General features: G+C 44.9%; 1 protein-coding gene across 6 annotated transcripts in view; it reads left to right on the top strand.

Moving 5' to 3' along the window:
* The first annotated feature begins 360 nt into the window (after positions 1–360).
* Positions 361–21648, top strand: part of LOC129868339 (arginine--tRNA ligase, cytoplasmic-like) — a 44525-nt gene continuing 23237 nt past the window's right edge. The window contains exons 1-6 of one of the 6 annotated variants that reach the window (XM_055942236.1): positions 361–505; positions 1081–1257; positions 1678–1869; positions 6546–6654; positions 20949–21049; positions 21174–21295. In XM_055942236.1, coding sequence (XP_055798211.1) covers positions 1714–1869; positions 6546–6654; positions 20949–21049; positions 21174–21295 — 488 coding nt within the window. In that variant the 5' untranslated portion in view covers positions 361–505; positions 1081–1257; positions 1678–1713. The other 5 variants (XM_055942233.1, XM_055942235.1, XM_055942234.1 and 2 more) reach the window with 5 other exon arrangements.

Genomic DNA, 21648 nt, shown 5'->3' with positions numbered 1-21648 from the left:
TGTGTTTAGTGAGTCCTCCAGATCAGAGGCAGTAGGGATGACCAGGGATGTTCTCTTGATAAGTGAGTGAATTGGACCACTTTCCTGTACTTTTGGGTGTGAGGGAAATTGTATGGAGTAAAAAGTAGATTATTTTCTTTAGGAATGTAGTGGAGTAAAAGTAGTCAAAAATATGAATAGTGAAGTACAGATACCTAAAAAACGACTTAAGTAGTACTTTAAAGTATTTTTACCTAAGTACTTTACACCACTTTTTGTTGCTTTGTTTTATGAAAGTTAAAGCATAACTTTGTCTGTAGTCCCTGTCGTCAGTGGTAGTACCTTGGGCACCCCAACTAGGGCGGTAAATGGAATTTCCGAAATGTTACGTCATTGCGCCTCCGCCTCATCTAGGTTCAGAAACTCATTTAGTTAGAAACACGCTAATGTACTGTTCTAACGTTATTTTTTTAAACCGAAAATGGGAGCTCCTGTGAGTGAATACTCGTCCCGACTTCAAAAGCAGGTCAGCTCTGACACTTTATAAAGACCTCTTGGTTTGCAATAATGTACTGAAATTAAGAAAATGTTGGTAGCTACGCTAACGTTACTAGCTTACGCGAACGTGGACTCGTTTGACGTAATGTGGCAACTGGTAAGCCAGCTAGCTAGCTAAAGATTGCAGCAGCTTACTAGCTGCCTTGAAATGTGCTACAAAACGTGTGAAGTCTGATGCCAGCTAAGTGTTATCTTTGTTGTATTCTAGCTAGCAGTATTCAGGTTAATTGTTACTGCAAAGACTGACAGGTCTGCTGTCACTCTTGTTGATAATGCAGAAACGGATTCATTGTACGGCCTTTCCCATCTAGACATTTCCTGATAACTATCAATCATAACATACTCTAACGTTAAGGGACAGGTATTAGCTAATTTAGCTAGCTAGCTGAAGCTTTCAGTTTTTTTTCTGACGGGTGTGGCATCATGTGATTTCCTCAATCTGTGCTGATGTCAGTAGCTATGTTTATGAGTTTGAGTCAAAGTCCTGAATGTCATTGCACACTGTATTTCAACCAATCCTGCATTTGTGCTGTTTTCGTGTAGAGGCAGGACATTTTCTTGACCGTGAACCCTTCGTCTGTCTAGGAGCAGGAGATCCATTCCCTGACTGCTGAGATCGAGAGCCTGAAGAACCCACAGAGCCTGGGCTTGTCCTCACACTTGGATGGGCTGAGAGAGGAGAATGCCAAGCTCAAATACCGCCTCAACATCCTCAAAAGGGTGAGTGATCACTTGCATAGGTATTTCCACACTCCCCTCTGGGTACATTAATGTTAGGAGATTGAGCTATCTTATTCACATACAGGAGGTGACTAGATGCTTTGTTTCACATGTTATGTCCGCTTGAGAGAGAGCGAGAGACTTGTTACGGAGTCTAGTTGATAGGTATTCGACTAGCCGGACTGGTCCCCGGGACTCCACGTGTAGGGATTTGTACAATGCTTAACAAGGCTATTGAACTTGACATTGGTGTCTGTCTTTATTCCTTTATCCAACATATCATACTGAAACAAGACTCTCTATAAGTTGTTCCAAGTTTCCCCCAAAGAGCAAGTAGGAGGAGTGAGACCTGAGTAGCTATTTATAGGTTGTCCCCTTTACGTTGTATTGAAGTGCTCTTTGTCTATCCTCCCTCCCCAGAGTCTACAGGAAGAGAGGAGCTAGTGCAGTAAGACCATGATGAACATCAACCAGCGTCTTCAGGAGATCTTTGGTGAGGCCATCCGGGAGGCCTGGCCTGACCTGGAGAACCCTCCCCTGGCCGTCACCCCCAACCAGCAGGCCAAATTTGGGGACTACCAGTGTAACAGCGCTATGGCCATGGCCCAGGTGGTACAATAACACTGATGGATTTTATTCTCTTTGAAGGTTGTTTCTCAGTCTCAAAATGCACATCAGCCGATTCAAATCATGGATGTAGTTGCATGTGATAAAACTCTACATGTTAGCTGTTCCTATTAGATATGCTAACCTAACCAGCTGGGAGTGATTGTTTCCTGTAACAAATTCCACAGCAGCCTATCAAAGATCTTAAACTTTATATCCAATGGTATTTAAAAAAATATATAGGTTTACTTGGATACCAGAAATATGCATTAAACCTCCACCTGACTTTTTTGTTCCACTTGGTCTGTCATATGTCAAGTGTGCCAATATTTCATGACACGTCCTTGACCAGGCTACTAGCTACTAACATTAGACAAAAGGCATGTTTTTGCATTAATGACAAAATCCCACGTTTCACACAACCATGTGTTTTTACGGGAAAAAGATATTCAACATTTGTGACCGATCGCCTTGATTCGGTCTTATGTAGCAACATTTTAAATTGTTTTTACATGGGATAAAATTAGACACTCGGAGCTAGGAAATTGCATATCATTGCATATCATACACTGCAGTTGAGGAACAATGGGAAAGTAATATCTGTTTTGAATGTTGATAAACTTGTAACCCCACTTTTGAGAAAATGGCCCTTGAACATTTTGGTACACCTACTGGAGAGCTTGTCTACACCCATTCAGCATTGTTCACACCCTCTTAAGTCTTAGCCAAACCATCTCTTTAAAACTTCTTCGGGATCGGTGTCCCATCCACAGGATGGTTGCGCTAACGTAGGCTAATGCGATTAGCATGAGGTTGTAAGTAACAAGAAAATTTAGACACATCTGATATTGGCAGAAAGCTTAAATTATTGTTAATATAACTGCACTGTCCAATTTACAGTAGCTATTACAGTGAAATAATATCATGCTATTGTTTGAGGAGTGCACAGTTTTGAACATGGAAAGTTATTAATAAAACAAATTAGGCGCATTTGGGCAGTCTTGATACAAAATGTTGAAAAGAAATGCCTTGGTTCATTGGATCAGTCTAAAATGTTGCACAATTACTGCCACCACCTAGTGGCCAAAATCTAAATTGCAGCTGGGCTGGAATAAGACATTATGGCCTGTCTCTTACATTTCAAAGATGATCGTACAAAAAAATACAAAATATTATTTTTCGTAATACCTTTTACCAGATATATTGTGTTATATTCTCTGAAAGTGTTTCCTTTCAAATGGTACCAAGAATATGCATATCCTTGCTTCAGGGCCTGAGCTACAGGCAGTTAGATATGTCATTTTAGGTGAAATTTGTGGGTTCGATTACAGACTCACTCACTCAGCCTTCATTTCAGAGAACAAGAATAGACTGACGAGTTTCAGAATAAAGTTATTTGTTTCTGGCCATTTTGAGCCTGTAATCGAACCCACAAATGCACCAGATACTCAACTAGTCTAAAGAAGGCCAGTTTTATTTCCTCTTTTTTTTTAACTAGGCAGGTCAGTTAAGAATTCTTAGTATATATATTATATTATATATAATATATATATATATTTATTATTATTATTATTATTTATATATATATATATATATATATATATAATATAAATATAAGAATTCAAATTCTTATTTTCAATGATGGCCTAGGAACAGTGGGTTAACTGCCTTGTTCAGGGGCAGAACGACAGATTTTTACCTTGTCAGCTCGGGGATTCGATCTTGCAACCTTTCGGTTACAAGTCCAACGCTCTAACCACTAGGCTACCTGTTGACCCTTTAATCAGCACAACAGTTTTCAGCTGTGCTAACATAATTGCAAAAGGGTTTTCGAATGATCATTTAGTCTTTTCAAAGGATACATTTGGATTAGCTAACACGACGTGCCATTGGAACACAGGAGTGACGGTTGCTGATAATGGGCCTGTGTACGCCTATGTAGATATTCCATAAGAAATTCTGCCGTTTCCAGCTACAATAGTCAGTCATTTACAACATTTAACAATGTATTTCTGATCAATTTGATATTCTTTTAATGGACAAAAAAAGGAAATTTCTAAGTGACCCCAAACTTTTGAATGGTAGTTTACATCTTGTTTGGCCAGCTTTGTGTCAAGTCATTCTGGTTCACACTGACCGTGGCGCGTGCAGAAAGTAGCCCATCACTTGTTCTTACTGATCTGTCGATAGCGCCTGCTAAATTCAGGACATTAATGTTGTTGAGAAAAGTAGCAACCTTTGTAGTTCTCGATGGCTAACGTTATATCTTTCAAAAACGGTGCTGTAGAAAGGACTGTCAAAACATACTGAACAGCTCACGTTATAGACAGTAGAAAGCTACGTGGCATACCAATCTAAACTAATCTCCTGGCATGTCCAGCCCTTACGTTATCTCGGGCAATCATCGTTATTCAGAACGTTCCTGTATTTTTACATGGCTAAACCAACTAGGCTCTTAATTTAACAATTTTATTTATGGATGTAATACAAATTTGTTATTAAGGCACATGAAAGTTCACATGTTGCAGAAAGCATTTCTGCCCAAAAATATGCATTTTGATTTAAAAAATGATGTTCTAGTGCTGCCCCTGTGAAGTAGTGACGTGCGACATATGCCAAATTTCCTGAAACAAGTCACATTTTAAGGTCATCGTACACCCCCCCCCCCCCCCCAAAATGCCTAATGGTCTTGTCAAGTAGCTGTCATGTAGGTCAATAACTATTGCTGCCAGGTGGCATACTCCGCTAAACCGGTTAACTATGAATCTATGGGGCACGGTAACCTCTTGTTCGAAGCCCCCTCGCATTAACTTTTTTTGTTAAGGATTTTTTTTTCACTGCTTGTCTCGATGCTCAATACAAATAACGCATAACGCCAGCAGCATACCACCCTGCATACAACTACTGGCTTGCTTCTGAAGCTAAGCAGGGTTGGTCCTGGTCAGTCCCTGGATGGGAGACCAGATGCTGCTGGAAGTGGTGTTGGAGGGCCAGTAGGAGGCACTCTTTCCTCTGGTCTAAAAAAATATCCCAATGCCCCAGGGCAGTGATTGGGGACACTCCCCTGTGTAGGGTGCCGTCTTTCGGATGGGACGTTAAACGGGTGTCCTGACTCTCTGAGGTCATTAAAGATCCCATGGCACTTATCGTAAGAGTAGGGGTGTTAACCCCGGTGTCCTGGCTAAATTCCCAATCTGGCCCTCAAACCATCATGGTCACCTAATAATCCCCAGTTTACAATTGGCTCATTCATCCCCCTCCTCTCCCCTGTAACTATTCCCCAGGTCGTTGCTGCAAATGAGAACGTGTTCTCAGTCAACTTACCTGGTAAAATAACGGTAAAAAAAATATATATGTGAGAGTGGATCATTCTAATAGTGCATATAAAACATTGTTACACCTTTGATGGGATATCAAATTCTGTGGCACCTAAAATGTCCCTATTAATTTACCTAGTGGTAATGACCTCCATCTCATCTGGTCCATACTGCAAATCATCTATTTTCTGTGACAAACTTTCTTTATAGATTTAAATAGGGTTTATTTGGAATATTTATGGTTAATTGATGGTTAATTTGGGGACATGGTCAGGCAGTTTGGGAATTTGTCCTGATTCAGCCTGGGGAATTATGGGGTCATGATAGGTGCTGCACCAAATGTTTGATGTATTATAATAATTGATTATGCTTATGTTGTATTAATAGAAGGGGAAGGGCAATAATACCCCTCCTCCACTACATTTATAGGGTCATGGACTACAGATTAGCAATATATATATATATATATATATATATATATATATATATATATATATATATTCATTATAAGGTTTAATATTGTTCCACAGTTCTTTTCTTGTCTCTGCCTCTTATAAGAAACGGTCTGAGAGATGTGTGAGTTATTGCAGTCAAAACAGGAGGTCTGTGAGAAAGCACTTCAAGGCTAAAAGAGATTCATAGACACAGAACCCTGCAGGGGAGTGAAAGAGATAAGAGGCTAGTCAGACATACCAATATAAAGCAACTTGGGGAGTGGAAGATTACTGCTGAGCCCTTAAAACACTGGAACTATTGTCTCTCCTGCAAGTTTGTAAAACTGTATATGCATGGACTTGGTCTCAAGAGTAGGTGTTGACGTAGGCAGTTACATCACTAGGGGTTGACTGCAAGCATATTAAAAGCAACTTGGACTTTTCCTATTTTGCAGAACTCAAGAGACATCGGTTGTATGTTTGATGTTTGACTTCTTTCTACAGCTGTATTTTGATTCAAATTGTTATGATTTATAAGTGCACATTTTTGAGTATTCCTTATTTGTTAAGTAAAAAGCAGAGCCAAGAAAAGTGGAACCAACAGGAACACAAAACATGCACAGTGATGACATGGTTAACAAACAAACACATAAACTAACAGGATATACTGCAGGGCAGGGTGTCAAATAAACGAACTGAAATGTAGGGGTGTGTCTTGATTTAAACCAACTTTTTTCTAATGTTCTAGTGTGGTCTTTTGTTACCTGTTTTGTTATGTGTTGTCTCTGTCCCTGCAAACTCTTTCCCACTAACTCTTTGTCTTTCTGAGTTGGTTTTGCATATAGCCTAAATATCAACAGCTCAACTTTAATTTGAGCAGTTAGGGGGTGAATGAAATGGGTGTCATTGTTTTGGATTTATTGTGTTTCAGATGATGAAATCAAAGGGCCTGAAAGTGAACCCCAGGGAGATCGCTGAGAAGATTCAGCAGAACATTCCAGACAATGAGCTCATTGAGAAGACCGAAATTGCTGGACCAGGTTTGTGAAAATTCACCAACCAAGGAGGTGGGCAGAGCCAAGCACGAGCTAGCAAGATCTTACGTGATGTCCGCCATTGTGCGCACGTTGATTTTGTTTACCCACACCAGAAGCGATCAGGACACACAGGTTGAAATATAAAAACAAACTGAACCAATTATATTAATTTGGGGACAGGTCAAAAAGCGTTAAACATTTATGGCAAGTTAGCTAGCTAGCTTGCTGTTGCTAGCTAATTTGTCCTGGTATATAAACATTGGGTTGTTATTTTACCTGAAATGCACAAGTTCCTCTACTCCAACAATTAATCCACAGATTAAACGGTAAACCTAATTAGTTTCTCATCATCGCTCCTTCCTTCAGGCTTCTTTTTCTTCTTTGGACTTTATATGGCTGTTGGCAACCAACTTTAGAGCATTACTACAACCGACCGGAGAGTGGACCTAAGTTCATCTTTCAATCGTCCACGTGGGTATATGCTCCTAAAAACCAATGAGGAGATGGGAGAGGCCGGACTTTCAATTTTAGTGCTTGGCTACGCAGACGCTCGAGCAGTGTGGGTGCAATGATTGAATAACGTATGTGTAAATTTATTTTGCAAGGCTCGTGCACGTGAAGCGAGCGGTGTGGTCAGCATGTTATTGGTGTGTTTTAGCATGTATTTGCATATTTCTGTTAGGGAATGCCTACTCTGAAGTGCCCATGTGCAAGAATCCATTTGCCCTTGCACTCCTTCTAAACAATGCAAAAGTCTACAAAACTTAGTCTACTGTTCGCAACAGATTATTGTTTTGGGAACAAAACTTGATTGATATTAAATGTTTCATCGATGAGAACATGTGCAGAATGTCGGCCCAGTTCCATCTCGCTCCATACTCCACCACCGGTGGCCACTGGGCTTCCTCTCCTCACAATATTTATTGGCGAGTGAAATTCCAACCGGATACTTTAGATTGATACATCCAGTTAAACTAAGTTGACCACGTGTTCAGGATTATGCGGGACTGTCCCGCATTTTGGCCCTTTGTCCTGCAACCAAACAATCATGTCCCGCATGTTGTCAATAAATTCAAACCCCACTAATATTTTTTGGGGGTTGATTTGTCCCGTGTTTCAAACACTTCTCCAGTCGTTGTTGAGATCTGATATTATATCGTCAACCAGTCACATTTCTCAAATCTTTTCTGATTTAAATTCCAGTTAAACTTGGGGAGGACAGTTAGATCTAATTACTTACAAAATGCAAGTTTCTGAAGAGCTACAAAAGTTAATAGCCATATTAGACAGAAGGATCTAAGGTAATTCTGTAAAACTTAAGGCTGTCCATGCGCATTCAACTCAATCACATTTTAAAAGTATGGATTCCTAACTGTTTTACATTCCCTGAGACCAACCAGAAATGTTTCCTTTGGAAAAATATTCCCAGATTTATGAAACAGCCAACCATGTGGTATCTCGTGTCTGCATCACCAAATTTTTCGCAAGGAATTAGAGTAGGCTACGTGCACAACTAGCTCATTCTGTGTAGGCGTGTAGTGCTGCCGGAGCGTCTCTCTGCCGCTTCTCACAATGTTGCTTGTTTAGTAAAGTTACAACCAAATGTAATAGCATAGTATAACATTACTCTTACACCAAAAACACCACCTAATTTCTTATGAGATTTTAGGATTGTTAGCGGAAATGCCTGGGGTTTTTTCCTCAAGTGGCCAAAATGCAACAGTGTGCGCCACTAGGCAGAATGTGTTTGGTTTGAAACAAAATATAGGAAGGCTATATAGTTTAACAGAAGTTAGGAATGTAACTATGGTTATTCGAATACCTGGAAGACTGTAGGTACAGTTAAAAGTATGGATTATATCCCTTGCGCTCCGCGCAGGTTCAAGCAATAATAATAACAACAAAGTCACGCCGGTTACGTCACAGCGTGGGAGGATGTGTCCCCGCGGTTCATATGAAACAGTGCGTCGTCTGGCGTACGGTCTCAGAATCTTCTCGCCAAAAGATTCAGTGACAGGAAAGTATTGACAGTCTTCCAGATGTTTGTAGAATCATAGTTCAAATTGTATTTGTCACAGGCGCCGAATACAGCAGGTGTAGACCTTACTGTGAAATGCTTACTTACAAGCACATAACCAACAATGCAGTTTAAAAAAAATACCTTAAAGTAACTTTGGTTCTACTTCATACCTTTCAGACGTCAGTACGTTTGAAAGTGTGGATGACCAACAAAGTCACGAGGAATAGCACTACTAACCTAATGCACCAGTGCCACTGGAAGAATGGCAGAGCCCATGGTGTGGCAGGATGCGACGTGATTTGGACAAGAGATTTGCTCGCTCCTCCTCCGCAATCAGGAGGGGAGCAGTAGGCCGCCAGCTCGATGGCTTGATTGATATAAACCTCAGGCAAAAAGGCTGGATTGGGCCATAAGGTCACGCCTAGGTTAATCTGCCTTTCACCGTAGGCAGACCAGGCTCATAGAGAGCGTGTAGTGCTCACTCACACATTTCGCTGATGAAATGGCTAAGAGGAACGCCGTTTTCAGACAACCATTTTATGTCCGGCATCTCTGTAAGCTTGAAAGGAGGTTTCGTCAAAGCCTCCAGTACTAGTGGCAGGTCCCAGGATGCCACGCAGAAGGTCCTGGGGGGATGCAGCTGGCGGACACTTTGCAAGAATTGGCAGATGAGGTAGTGGGCCCCTGCTGATTTTCCATCGATGCATAAATGGTTAGCCGATATGGCTGAGGCGTACACCTTCAAGGTAGAGGCAGAGCGACTGAGTCCAATAGTTTCTGAAGGAAGCTCAGTATAACAGGTACAGAGCAGGACACCGAATCCTCCGCCCTGGTAGAGCACCATTTGGTAAACAGCTTCCAGCGTACATCATCCTGGTCGATGGGGCTCTGGCGTTCTGTAACGTCTCGATAAAAGCAGGATTGCAGCTGGTCAGTAGAGGGTCGGGCTCTTCAGAGGTCACACACATAGCTGTAGTTGGTCTGAGATGCCATATCCTGCCGTCCAACTGTGAGAGCAGGTCCTGTCTGTCAGGGAGCTGCCATGGTTCTCCCTCCAGAAGACTGAGTAGGGTTGGAAACTAGGGTCTCGTTGGCCATCTGGGAGCTACAAGCAGCAGCCTGTGCTGAGCCTGAGATGCAATGTTGCTAAGATCAGTGGGTTGGAAGGAAAGCATACGGTAGGCCCTCTGGCCATGTGTGAGCTAAGGCGTCCATGCCCAGGGGGCTCTTGGACTCTGGTTCTTTCTGGTAGAGGGAGCAGTGGGATGTTCGATCTGAGGTGAACAGTTCCACGTGTGCTGTTCCGAACCGCTGCCATATCTTCGGTACTTCTGGGTGAAGCCTCCATTTCCCCCAGGGGCGGTTTCTGTTGCGACAAATCTGCCACCTCGTTTACCTTGCCTGGGAGATGAAAGGCTCGTTGGGATGCCAGATGTGGTAGGGCCCAAACCAAGAGTTGTTGGGCCACCTGTAGGGACAGTACAGACCTCGTTCCCTCTTGATGGTTGATGTGGAACACTGTCAATGAATTGTCTGATCGTATCAGAATATGTTTGAGAACAGGTAGAAAGGGATTCAGGGTTAGGTCTGAAGTTCTAGCACATTGATGTACGCTTTCCTCTGTCTGGGGCACCACTTCCCCCATACAGACCTGTGTTGCCACTCTGCTCCACCGCCTGTTAGTGAAGCGTCGGTCGTCACTACTTCCCTCCTTTTCGGAATTGATCCGAGAGCGACACCTGTAGTTAGGTAGGCTCTCTTCCTCCACAGCCGCAGAGCAGATTAGCGTTCCCTTGTCACCTGTGTTTTGGTGTTTCTGTCCTCCTTGGGGTCCAAGCAGAGCTCGTTGACCCACACTTGTAGTGGCCTTAAAGAAAGCAGGCCTAATGGTGTCACTGCGGAGGCCACCGCGAGCATGCCCATCAGTTGTTGGAACGTTCGTACCTTCACCAATGCATTCAACTGGAATTGTTTTAGAAGAAGAAGAATGCTGTCCATGCGCTGAGGTGGTATACATGTCCTCATAGTGCGGGAGTTCAGAGCCATACCAATAAAGGTGACCTTTTGGCTTGGCGTTAAGTTACCGTTTGTTCATGGTAAAACCCAGTGCGCTGACATGGGTCAGTGTCAGCGCTGTGCCCTCGGCCGCACACTTGCGAGTGGGGGCATAGATGAGCCAGTCGTCGAGGTAAGGAAGGGGAGAGGGAGAGCCTAAAGGCTAATACCACAAACTGGTATGCATGGCCTTGGAAGGCGAACACAGGAATGTGAAAGTAAGCATCTTTTAAGTCCAAGGACGTGAACCATTCCCCTGCGGCTACGGTTTGGAGAAAGTTGACTGTCCACAACATGTGAAAGGAGGTAACTTTTAGGAAAACATTGAACCGTTTTAAATCCATAACTGGACAGAAGCCTTTCTTCGGAAGCATGAAATAGGTTGCAGACATTCCATTTACTCAATACATTTTTATTTTGTTCGATAAAGTCTCTTTATATCCAAAAACCTCAGTTTTGTTTTGCGCCTTTTCTTCAGTAATCCACAGGCTCAAACGCAGTCAAAACAGGAAGACAAAAAAATTCAAATTGTATCCGTAAAGTTCATAGAAACATGTTAAACGCTGTTTATATTCAACCCTCAGGTTGTTTTTAGCCTAAATAATCGATAATATTTCAACCGAACAATAACGTCGTCAATTTAAAAGGAAAGCAAGAATTGCTCTCTGTCGAGCGCATGAAAAAGCTCTGCGACACTTTAGCGTCCAGTCATTCCGAATGCTCTTATTCCCTCATTTTTCAGAATACAAGCCTGAAACTATTTCTAAAGACTGTTGACATCTAGTGGAAGGCATAGAAACTGCAGTTTGAGTCCTAAGTCAATGGATGCTGTTATGGCATTGAATAGAAAACTACAAAACCAAAAATAAAACTACTTCCTGAATGGATTTTTCTCAGGTTTTTGCCTGCCACATCAGTTCTGTTATACACAGACACTATTTTAACCGTTTTGGAAACTTTAGAGTGTTTTCTATCCAAATCTACCACTTCTATGCAAATCATATCTTCTGGGCCCGAGAAGCAGGCAGTTTAAATTGGGCATGCATTTCATCCAAAATTCCAAATGCTGCCCCCTACCCTAGTGAAGTTAACTGGATGTATCAATCTAAAGCATCCGGTTGGAATTTCAATCGCCACTAAATATTGTGAGGAGAGGAAGCCCAGTGGCCACCGGTGGTAGAGTATGGAGCGAGATGGAACTGGGCCGACATTCTGCACATGTTCTCATCGATGAAACATTTAATATCAATACATTTTTATTGCGCTGTTTTCTACGCTCAATGGCCCGCTCAGCCGCGGGGTCGAAGAGCAGTCCGGGGACCACTGGGAGATTGCTCAGCGCCCCTCTGGAGTCATCGAACATTGGGGCTTGGGCGAGCCAGACCTGGCAACGAGTCACAACAAGGGCGGATATCAGTCTGCCTAGCTCTCTGGTCATGAACGCAAATGCGTCATTCAGGTTGCAGACGTCCAGGTCTGCGTGCTCTGACTGGAGCACCCTGTTCTGTGCTTGCATGAGCACTGAGAGGGAGGTCCCAATGCGGGCCATGTGGGCCGTTAAGTCGTAGGCCCGTGACAGTAGCTCATCTGTGGCCCTGCACTGAGGTCTGGGGCAGCGGGCATCATCCTTCAGTGCTTCATCTGGGAAGAGCATTAGCTCTGCTATGCATTCATCCCATGTTGTTTTGCGTCGTGCATGGCAGATAGCGTCCCACTGTCCTTGCTGTGGTGGGCAAGAGCCCGCGGGTGAGCCCAGCATCTCTGAAGCGCCATAAGAAAAGCTGGTGAAGGTGGCACACTGAACGGTGTAGCTGCCGGGCCTTCTTTTTTTTAAACATTTTTTTTAACATGTTTTTTTTTACGAAAGGATAGATTTGGAGTTAAACTTAGCTTTTTCGGCAGGTACATATGCAGGATGCTACCCTCTACAGCATGGCCTTCGCTCAAACTCCAAACCTACAACCTAATTTTGACCAAAATTAACTGGAGAGATTACTGCTTTCAAGGTAATTTATTTTTCCAAGCTGTGGAGGGTGCTCTAGCCAACAAATAGCAGAGACCTGAGGACACCATTCCAACCTGGAACTGAGTGAGTAGTGTTTGGTCTGATGCTATTTTGAAAGCCATGAAGAAAAATAAATAAATAATAAACTACATTACAATGATATATTTTACTTTATGGGGACTGAATGCTGAGTTAAGGCTCCCAGGCTTGCAAGGACAGGCCAGATACAAATTCAATTAGCACTAAGGTGTGAAATAAAAGGCCTTTGGGCCCAACAAGTGTCAGGAGTCTTTGAAGCGTCCTCTGAAGCCCCCTCCTGCTGTTTAAAGACCAGTCACTGGCATTTTCTACAAGAAATCTGCCTCCAGAAATAAAAGCTTATCCCAAGTGGGTGTGACACCTACTCCCATTGCCTGCTGCACTGCTGCTTGGATTCCAACTGACGATCTGTTCACCATCTGCCCTGGCCTGTCTCCCCCTGTCTGGTCCAGGTACCTCCACCACACTCACCCCTCTCTCCCGATCTTTCGCTCACCTCCAGCACACACGCACTGTTGGGGCGAGTGACTCGGAACTTACAATGGCTAGCCCAAAGTCGTTATATATTTAAAAACATTATTGTCCATTTTGCAATTTGCCTCATGACTCCTGCATACTTTGTTGACTACCAACTTTCTTTACCCAACCGTGGGTCAGACTGTTTGTTCTCGGACTCGGGACTTTGACTCTATTGGTTACACTGACTTTTGGCCTCCCATCTTATTCTAACCACCTCTCGCCGGCTTTGTATTCATGTTACCTGATGAAATTGCTGTACAATATGATCTTGTTGCCATCTGATGCACATTCAGATGTCATAAATCATCACTGCAGAGCTCTCCATGTCCTATGCCGTGCCTTGATTGTATTACTGTTGATGATTTCTGGAAATGTGCATGTACACCCTGGCACACCTCCTGTTGCTAGCCCCAATTCTGACTTGTGCACTGATATCTGCTTCACTGATTTCTGCTCTTGTAAAAGCCTGGGTTTTCTGCATGTTAACACTAGAAGCTTATTACCTAAAATGGATCAGTTGAAAGTGTGGATTCACAGCTCCAGTCCAGATGTGTTGGTCATTACTGAGACGTGGTTAAGAGTGTTTTGAATACTGATGTTGACCTTTCTGGTTATTACCTTTTTCGGCAAGACAGATCTTCCAAAGGTGGGGGAGTGGCAATCTTTACCAAGGATCACCTTCAGTGCTCGGTTGTCTCCAAGTCTGTCCCCAAAGAATTTGAATTGCTGTTTTTAAGCATTAAACTTTCAAATAGCTCTTGACTGTTGCTGGGTGCTATCGTCCTCCATCAACACCGACCTGTACCCTACCTGCCCTAAGCTCTCTCCTGGCCCCTTACACTAAGTCTGAATTTGTCCTGCTAGGTGACCTATACTGGGACATGCTTACACCACCTGACCAGGTTCTAAAGAAATGGGACTCCCTAAATCTTTCTCAGATTATCACCAATCCCACAAGGTATGACTCCAAACACCCAGAAAAGGCTACTCCTCAATGTTATCCTCACAAATAATCCTGATAGGTATCAGTCTGGTGTTTTCTGTAATGATCTTAGTGATCACTGTTTTACAGCCTGTGTTCGTAATGCCTGCTCATGTGAAATGACCTGTCCTGATTTGTCATAGACGCTTGCTAAAAAACTTTAATGACCAAGCCTTCCTTCATGAACTAGCCTCTGTAAAATGGTAAAGAATCAGCTTTATCCCTCTGTCGAAGGCGCTTGGACCTTCTTTTTTAATATTTTCAGTGGTATTGTTAACAAACGCACCCCCATAAAGAAGCCCCTAGTTTCAGCCCTTAGTTCGACCGTGATCTTAGAGTTACTCCACCTCAAGAATTGCATTTGGCGATAGGCTCGGCACACGCATACTCAAGCTGACTGGCTATCGTTCGGGCAAATGAGAAATAAGTGTGCTCAGGCTATCCGGAAGGCCAAAGTTATTTACTTTAAGGAGCAGCTCGCTCTCTCACACTCTCGCTCACACTCTCGCTCGCACTCTCGCTCACACTCTCGCTCACACTCTCGCTCACACTCTCGCTCACACTCTCGCTCACACTCTCGCTCACACTCTCGCTCACACTCTCTCTCACACTCTCTCTCACACTCTCTCTCACACTCTCTCTCACACTCTCTCTCACACTCTCTCTCACTCACTCACTCTCACTCACTCTCTCTCACTCTCTCTCACTCTCTCACTCACTCTCTCACTCGCGCTCTCTCACACTCGCTCGCTCTCGCTCGCTCTCGCTCGCTCACTCGCTCACTCACTCACTCTCGCTCGCTCACTCACTCACTCACTCACTCACGCTCGCTCGCTCACTCACTCACTCGCTCGCTCGCTCACTCGCTCACTCGCTCGCTCACTCACTCACTCACTCACTCACTCACTCACTCACTCACTCACTCTCGCTCGCTCGCTCGCTCGCTCACTCTCTCGCTCGCTCGCTCTCTCTCTCACTCGGTCACTCACTCGCTCTCTCTCGCTCGCTCTCTCTCACACTCGCTCATGCTCTCTCTCACACTCGCTCATTCTCTCTCTCACACTCGCTCACTCTCTCTCTCACACTCGCTCACTCTCTCTCACACTCGCTCACTCTCTCTCACACTCGCTCACTCTCTCTCTCACACTCGCTCACTCTCTCTCTCACACTCGCTCACTCTCTCTCTCACACTCGCTCACTCTCTCTCTCACACTCGCTCACTCTCTCTCACACTCGCTCACTCTCTCTCACACTCGCTCACTCTCTCTCACACTCGCTCACTCTCTCTCACACTCGCTCACTCTCTCTCACACTCGCTCACTCTCTCTCACACTCGCTCACTCTCTCTCACACTCGCTCACTCTCTCTCACACTCGCTCACTCTCTCTCACACTCGCTCACTCTCTCTCACACTCGCTCACTCTCTCTCACACTCGCTCACTCTCTCTCTCACTCTCTCTCTCACACTCGCTCATTCTCTTGCTCACTCGCGCTCTCTCTCTCTCTCTCGCGCTCACTCGCTCTCTCTCTCACTCGCTCTCACTCGCTCACTCACTCACTCTCTCTCGCTCGCTCACTCACTCACTCACTCACTCTCTCTCGCTCGCTCACTCACTCGCTCACTCACTCTCGCTCGCTCGCTCACTCACTCGCTCACTCTCTCACTCGCTCTCGCTCACTCACTCGCTCACTCTCTCTCTCACACTCGCTCACTCTCTCTCACACTCGCTCACACTCGCTCACTCTCTCTCTCACACTCGCTCACTCTCTCTCTCACACTCGCTCACTCTCTCTCTCACACTCGCTCACTCTCTCTCTCACACTCGCTCACTCTCTCTCTCACACTCGCTCACTCTCTCTCTCACACTCGCTCACTCTCTCTCTCACACTCGCTCACTCTCTCTCTCACACTCGCTCACTCTCTCTCTCACACTCGCTCACTCTCTCTCTCACACTCGCTCACTCTCTCTCTCACACTCGCTCACTCTCTCTCTCACACTCGCTCACTCTCTCTCTCACACTCGCTCACTCTCTCTCTCACACTCGCTCACTCTCTCTCTCACACTCGCTCACTCTCTCTCTCACACTCGCTCACTCTCTCTCTCACACTCGCTCACTCTCTCTCTCACACTCGCTCACTCTCTCTCACACTCGCTCACTCTCTCTCACACTCGCTCTCTCTCTCTCTCACACTCGCTCGCTCTCTCTCACACTCGCTCGCTCTCTCTCACACTCGCTCGCTCTCTCTCACACTCGCTCGCTCTCTCTCACACTCGCTCGCTCTCTCGTTCTCGCTCTCTCGTTCTCGCTCTCTCGTTCTCGCTCTCTCGTTCTCGCTCTCTCGTTCTCGCTCTCTCGTTCTCGCTCTCTCGTTCTCACTCTCTCGTTCTCGCTCTCTCGTTCTCACTCTCTCTCTCTCACTTTCTCTCACTCGCTCGCTCTCTCTCGCTCACTCTCTCGCTCACACTCGCTCACTCTCTCGCTCACACTCGCTCACTCTCTCGCTCACACTCGCTCACTCTCTCGCTCACACTCGCTCACTCTCTCGCTCACACTCGCTCACTCTCTCGCTCACACTCGCTCACTCTCTCGCTCACACTCGCTCACTCTCTCGCTCACACTCGCTCACTCTCTCGCTCACACTCGCTCACACTCGCTCACTCTCTCGCTCACACTCGCTCACTCTCTCGCTCACACTCGCTCACTCTCTCGCTCACTCTCTCGCTCACACTCGCTCACTCTCTCGCTCGCTCACTCTCTCGCTCACTCTCTCGCTCACTCTCTCGCTCACTCTCTCGCTCACTCTCTCGCTCACACTCGCTCACTCTCTCGCTCACACTCGCTCACTCTTACTCTTACTCTTACTCTCACACTCACTCAGCGGTCCATGGCTGAGCTCTTTAATCACCACTTCATTAAGTCAGGATTCCTATTTGATTCAGCCATGCCTCCTTGCCCGTCCAACATTTCTAATGCGTCTATCCCTGATGTTTCTCCCTCTTTTTCTCCTCCCCCGCTACGAAGTTTCTCCCTGCAGGCAGTCACTGAGTCCGAGGTGCTAAAGGAGCTCCTTAAACTTGACCCCCAATAAACGTCTGGGTCCAAAGGTTTTAGACCCTTTCTTTTTTAAGGTTGCTGCCCCTATCATCGCTAAGCCTATCTCCAACCTTTTTAACCTGTCTCTCCTTTTTGGGGAGGTTTCCATTGCAGCCACAGTTTGTCCTTTATTTAAAGAGAGAGATCAAACTGATCCTAACTGTTCTAGGCCTATTTCTATTTTGCCCTGTTTATCAAAAGTGTTGGAGAAACTTTCTTGATGTCTAGTATTCTCTCGGGTATGCAATCTGGTTTCCGCTCAGGTTATGGATGTGTCACTGCAACCTTAAAGGTCCTCAATGATGTCACCATTGCCCTTGATTCTAATCAATATTGTGCTGCTATTTTTATTGACTTGGACAAAACTTTTGATACGGTAGACCGTTCCATTCTTGTGGGCCGGTTAAGGAGTATTATTGTCTCTGAGGGTCTTTGGCCTGGTTTGCTAGCTACCTCTCTCAAAGAGTGCAGTGTATAAAGTCAGAAAATCTGCTGTCTCAGCCACTGCCTGTCACTAAGGGAGTACCCCAAGGCTCAATCCTAGGCCCCACGCTTTTCTCAATTTACACCAACAACATAGCTCATGCAGTAGGAAGCTCTCTCATCCATTTTATATGCAGATGATAGTCTTATACTCAGCTGGCCCCTCACCGGATGTTGTGTTAAATGCTCCACAACAAAGCTTTCTTAGTGTCCAACAAGCTTTCTCTACCCTTAACCTTGTTCTGAACACCTCCAAAACAAAGGTCATGTGGTTTGGTAAGAAGAATGTCCGTCTTCCCACAGGTGTTATTACTACCTCTGAGCGTTTAGAGCTTGAGGTAGTCACCTCATACAAGTACTTGGGAGTATGGCTAGACGGTGCACTGTCCTTCTCTCAGCACATATCAAAGCTGCAGGCTAAAGTTAAATCTAGACTTGGTTTCCTCTATTGTAATCACTCCTCTTTCACCCCAGCTGCCAAACTAACCCTGATTCAGATGGCCATCCTACCCATGCTAGATTACAGAGCCATAATTTATAGAGTGCTCTCGAGCGGCTAGATGTTCTTTACCATTCGGTCCATCAGATTTGCCACCAATGCTCCACATCACTGCACTCTATACTCCTCTGTAAACTGTCCATCTCTGTTTACCCATCGCAAGACCCACTGGTTGATGCTTCTTTATAAAACCCTCTTAGTCCTCACTCCCCTCTATCTGAGAGATCTGCTGCAGCCCTCATCCTCCACATACAACACCCGTTCTGCCAGTCACATTCTGTTAAAGGTCTGCAAAGCTCACACATCCCTGGGTTGCTCCTCTTTTCAGTTCGCTGCAGCTTGCGACTGGACAAACACTCAAACTGGACAGTTTTATCGCAATCTCTTCATTCAAAGACTGTCATGGACACTCTTACTGAGAGTGATGGCTGCTTTGTGTGACGTATTGTTGTCTACCTTCTTGACCTTTGTGCTGTTGACTGTGCCCAATAATGTTTGTACCATGTTTTGTGCTGCTACCACGTTATGTTGCTACCATGCTGTGTTGTCATGTGTCGCTGTCTTGCTATGTTGTCTTAGGTCTCTCTTTATGTATTGTTGTTGTCTCGTTGTGATGTGTGTTTTGTCCAATATTTATACTGTATTTTTTTTTTAAATCCCAGGCCCCCGTCCCCGCAGGAGGCCTTTTGGTAGGCCGTCATTGTAAATACGAATTTGTTCTCAACTGACTTGCCTAGTTAATTGAAGGTTAAATAAAAAATACATTCTTAAAGAATGGGTTAGCTGCAGGGGCTGTGGCTTGAGAATTATCAAGCTCTAGCCTAGCTAAGGCCGCGTGCATGACCGCACGTAGTGAGGCAGAGCTTTCTTCAGAGCCTCGGAATGACTCCTCTGACCCATCTTTAGCGTTGAGACTGGATGGATCCACAACAGTGGTTGGCACCTCCTTCACCATATTGGGCGTGTCGTCTTCCTGGTCACTAAAGTGCCGGTTGGATGCCCGAGTGAACAGCAGGTCATCATCCTGACTGAGTCCTCTGTTGCGTCCCACATTCTGTGCTAGAGAGTCCCGACTCAGGGGGCTTGAATCAACGCAAAAGCGTTTTTAGCTGCTCTATTTCAGAAGATAAGGAATTGACCTTTTACCGGGGGGGCGCCATCGGTTTTGTGGGCTTTCCCTCTTTTGGTGGCCCTAGGTGGGTCCTGGCGAACAGCAAAATTATCTGTGAAAACCAGGCCCTCAACTCTGCTAGCTGCACTTCCTTCACAGGCTGGATGGCACAGTTATTGCAGGGGTCAGAAAGGGCCTCACGCTGGTGGCCAATGCCTAGGCAGACGGGGCACCGGTCATGACCATCTTCTACTTGTAGTTCAGCTCCACAAGAGGAGCAGCCATGCATGCACAGCATCAAGGTGATGCGGTGTTCTCTCGTGAAGAAAGTAAATGATAAAATATAAATATAAAACATTTCTTATGCAGTACACTGATTCGTCAATTAACTAATTTAATGATGACTGGAGACTGTATACAACAGCTACCACAATACACAGTAAGGGTAGAGATCTACAATAATGTGTCGGGAGCTGTACAGCACCTGCAAAATAATTTTAGAGCTATGACCACAGGGCTGGAGCAGGAGGCTTATTTATGCAAAACACGCACAAATGCCCGTCGTTTGGTAAGCCATACTGACAACACATTGGCAGCTAGGTGGAGTGGGTAAACTAGCTAGCTTGTAGCATGCTAGTAATACCAATGGATAGGGAATACCAGGGGGAAGTAATCCGAATTCACATTTTATAAGCTGGCTAGGCTAACAATCTTCCTAGATGTGGTTATCTAGGGGATTGACCCGCTCAAGTTTTATATAGTCGAAGGATGACTAGTGCCTGGTGGCCTCGAAAACAAGCACAGCAGTGGAGGATATCTTGACAAGGTTAGCATCGGAGTACGGTGGCCAACACACACTAGCTGGTGGGCATAAGACAAGGAAGCCCGATATCCTCAGATCAAAGGGATAGGTAGGGAAGAGCTGTCACACAGCATTGGAGGGTGAATTTCACACTCTGACCCACAGGTCACAGGCTGTTGGTGACAGACTGACAGTAAACACAACTCAGAGTTTAGCTTACACTACCGGGACTTGGGAAGATGCGATCTGAAAAACGGGAGCCGCGGAGCAGTCAACTTTGCGAGAAGAAATAAGAGGCAATGTGTGGTCTGACGTACAGTTGTATATGAACCGCAGGGCACGTCCTCCCACGTCACGTCACCAGCGTGACTTTTTGGATTTGACTGGTACTGTAAATTCTATAATGATATTCAATAGGCCATATCACAACTGGTACTGACTTTGAGACATGTACATTTACAATTTTATTGCGCTCTGGCACCTAAAAAGTTAGCACTACACCATGAGCGGGAAGATGATTCTTCTTTTGGGGGGGGTTGCCAATATATTTCATTCATATAGGCAAGCTACACTGTCTCGCGGATGTCCTGCAAAATCATTCTCTTGTCCCGCACTTTAAATGTGATCACTCTACGTGAAACGTCTGGCTCCTGTCTTTTGTGTTACATAACTCTTTGTGCTCTCAGGGTTCATCAATGTTCACCTTAAGAGATCGTTTGTGTCCAAACTGCTGACCAACCTGCTACTCAGCGGTGTCCAACCTCCTCCCTTAGAGAGCAAGAAGAAGGTAGGCTAATATCCTGCTTTTATGGACCCAACCGTTGCCCTTTTCCCTTTCTAAATGTGCTTGAATCTGATATGTCCCATGAAAACTATTGGATGAATCTTATGTGGATGTGTGTGTTTTCTAGGTGGTTGTGGATTTCTCATCTCCAAATATGGCTAAGGAGATGCACGTAGGTCACCTGCGCTCCACCATAATCGGGGACAGCATGTGTCGCCTGTTTGAGTTCCTAGGCTACGACGTGTTGAGGTCAGTAAATCAGTCAAAATGTAACAGACATAAATTCAGTTGATTTTTTTTTAATGTGTACTGGTATCACTTTATTTTATGGTACAGAAATGACCAGGTATTTACTTAAAATGTAGTAATTAAACAATAATAACCTATGAATGTATGTAGAGTTTCTGTGTTACCTTATCAAACAGCTGTACCAGTTGTCAGTCAGTAATATACCACGACTAAGCCAAATGAATACCAACAGAGGCAGAGCAACCCCTACATTTCAGTTAGTTTATTTGACTCCCTGCCCTGCAGTATATCCTGTTGTTATATTTTTTGGGGTGTGTGTGTTTGTTTGTTTACCATGTCGTCACTGCATGTGT

Source organism: Salvelinus fontinalis, chromosome 13 (assembly GCF_029448725.1).
Source record: "Salvelinus fontinalis isolate EN_2023a chromosome 13, ASM2944872v1, whole genome shotgun sequence".
Classification (NCBI taxonomy): domain Eukaryota; kingdom Metazoa; phylum Chordata; class Actinopteri; order Salmoniformes; family Salmonidae; genus Salvelinus; species Salvelinus fontinalis.
Note: the sequence above shows the minus strand (reverse complement) of the source record. Positions and strands in the feature narration are given on the sequence as shown.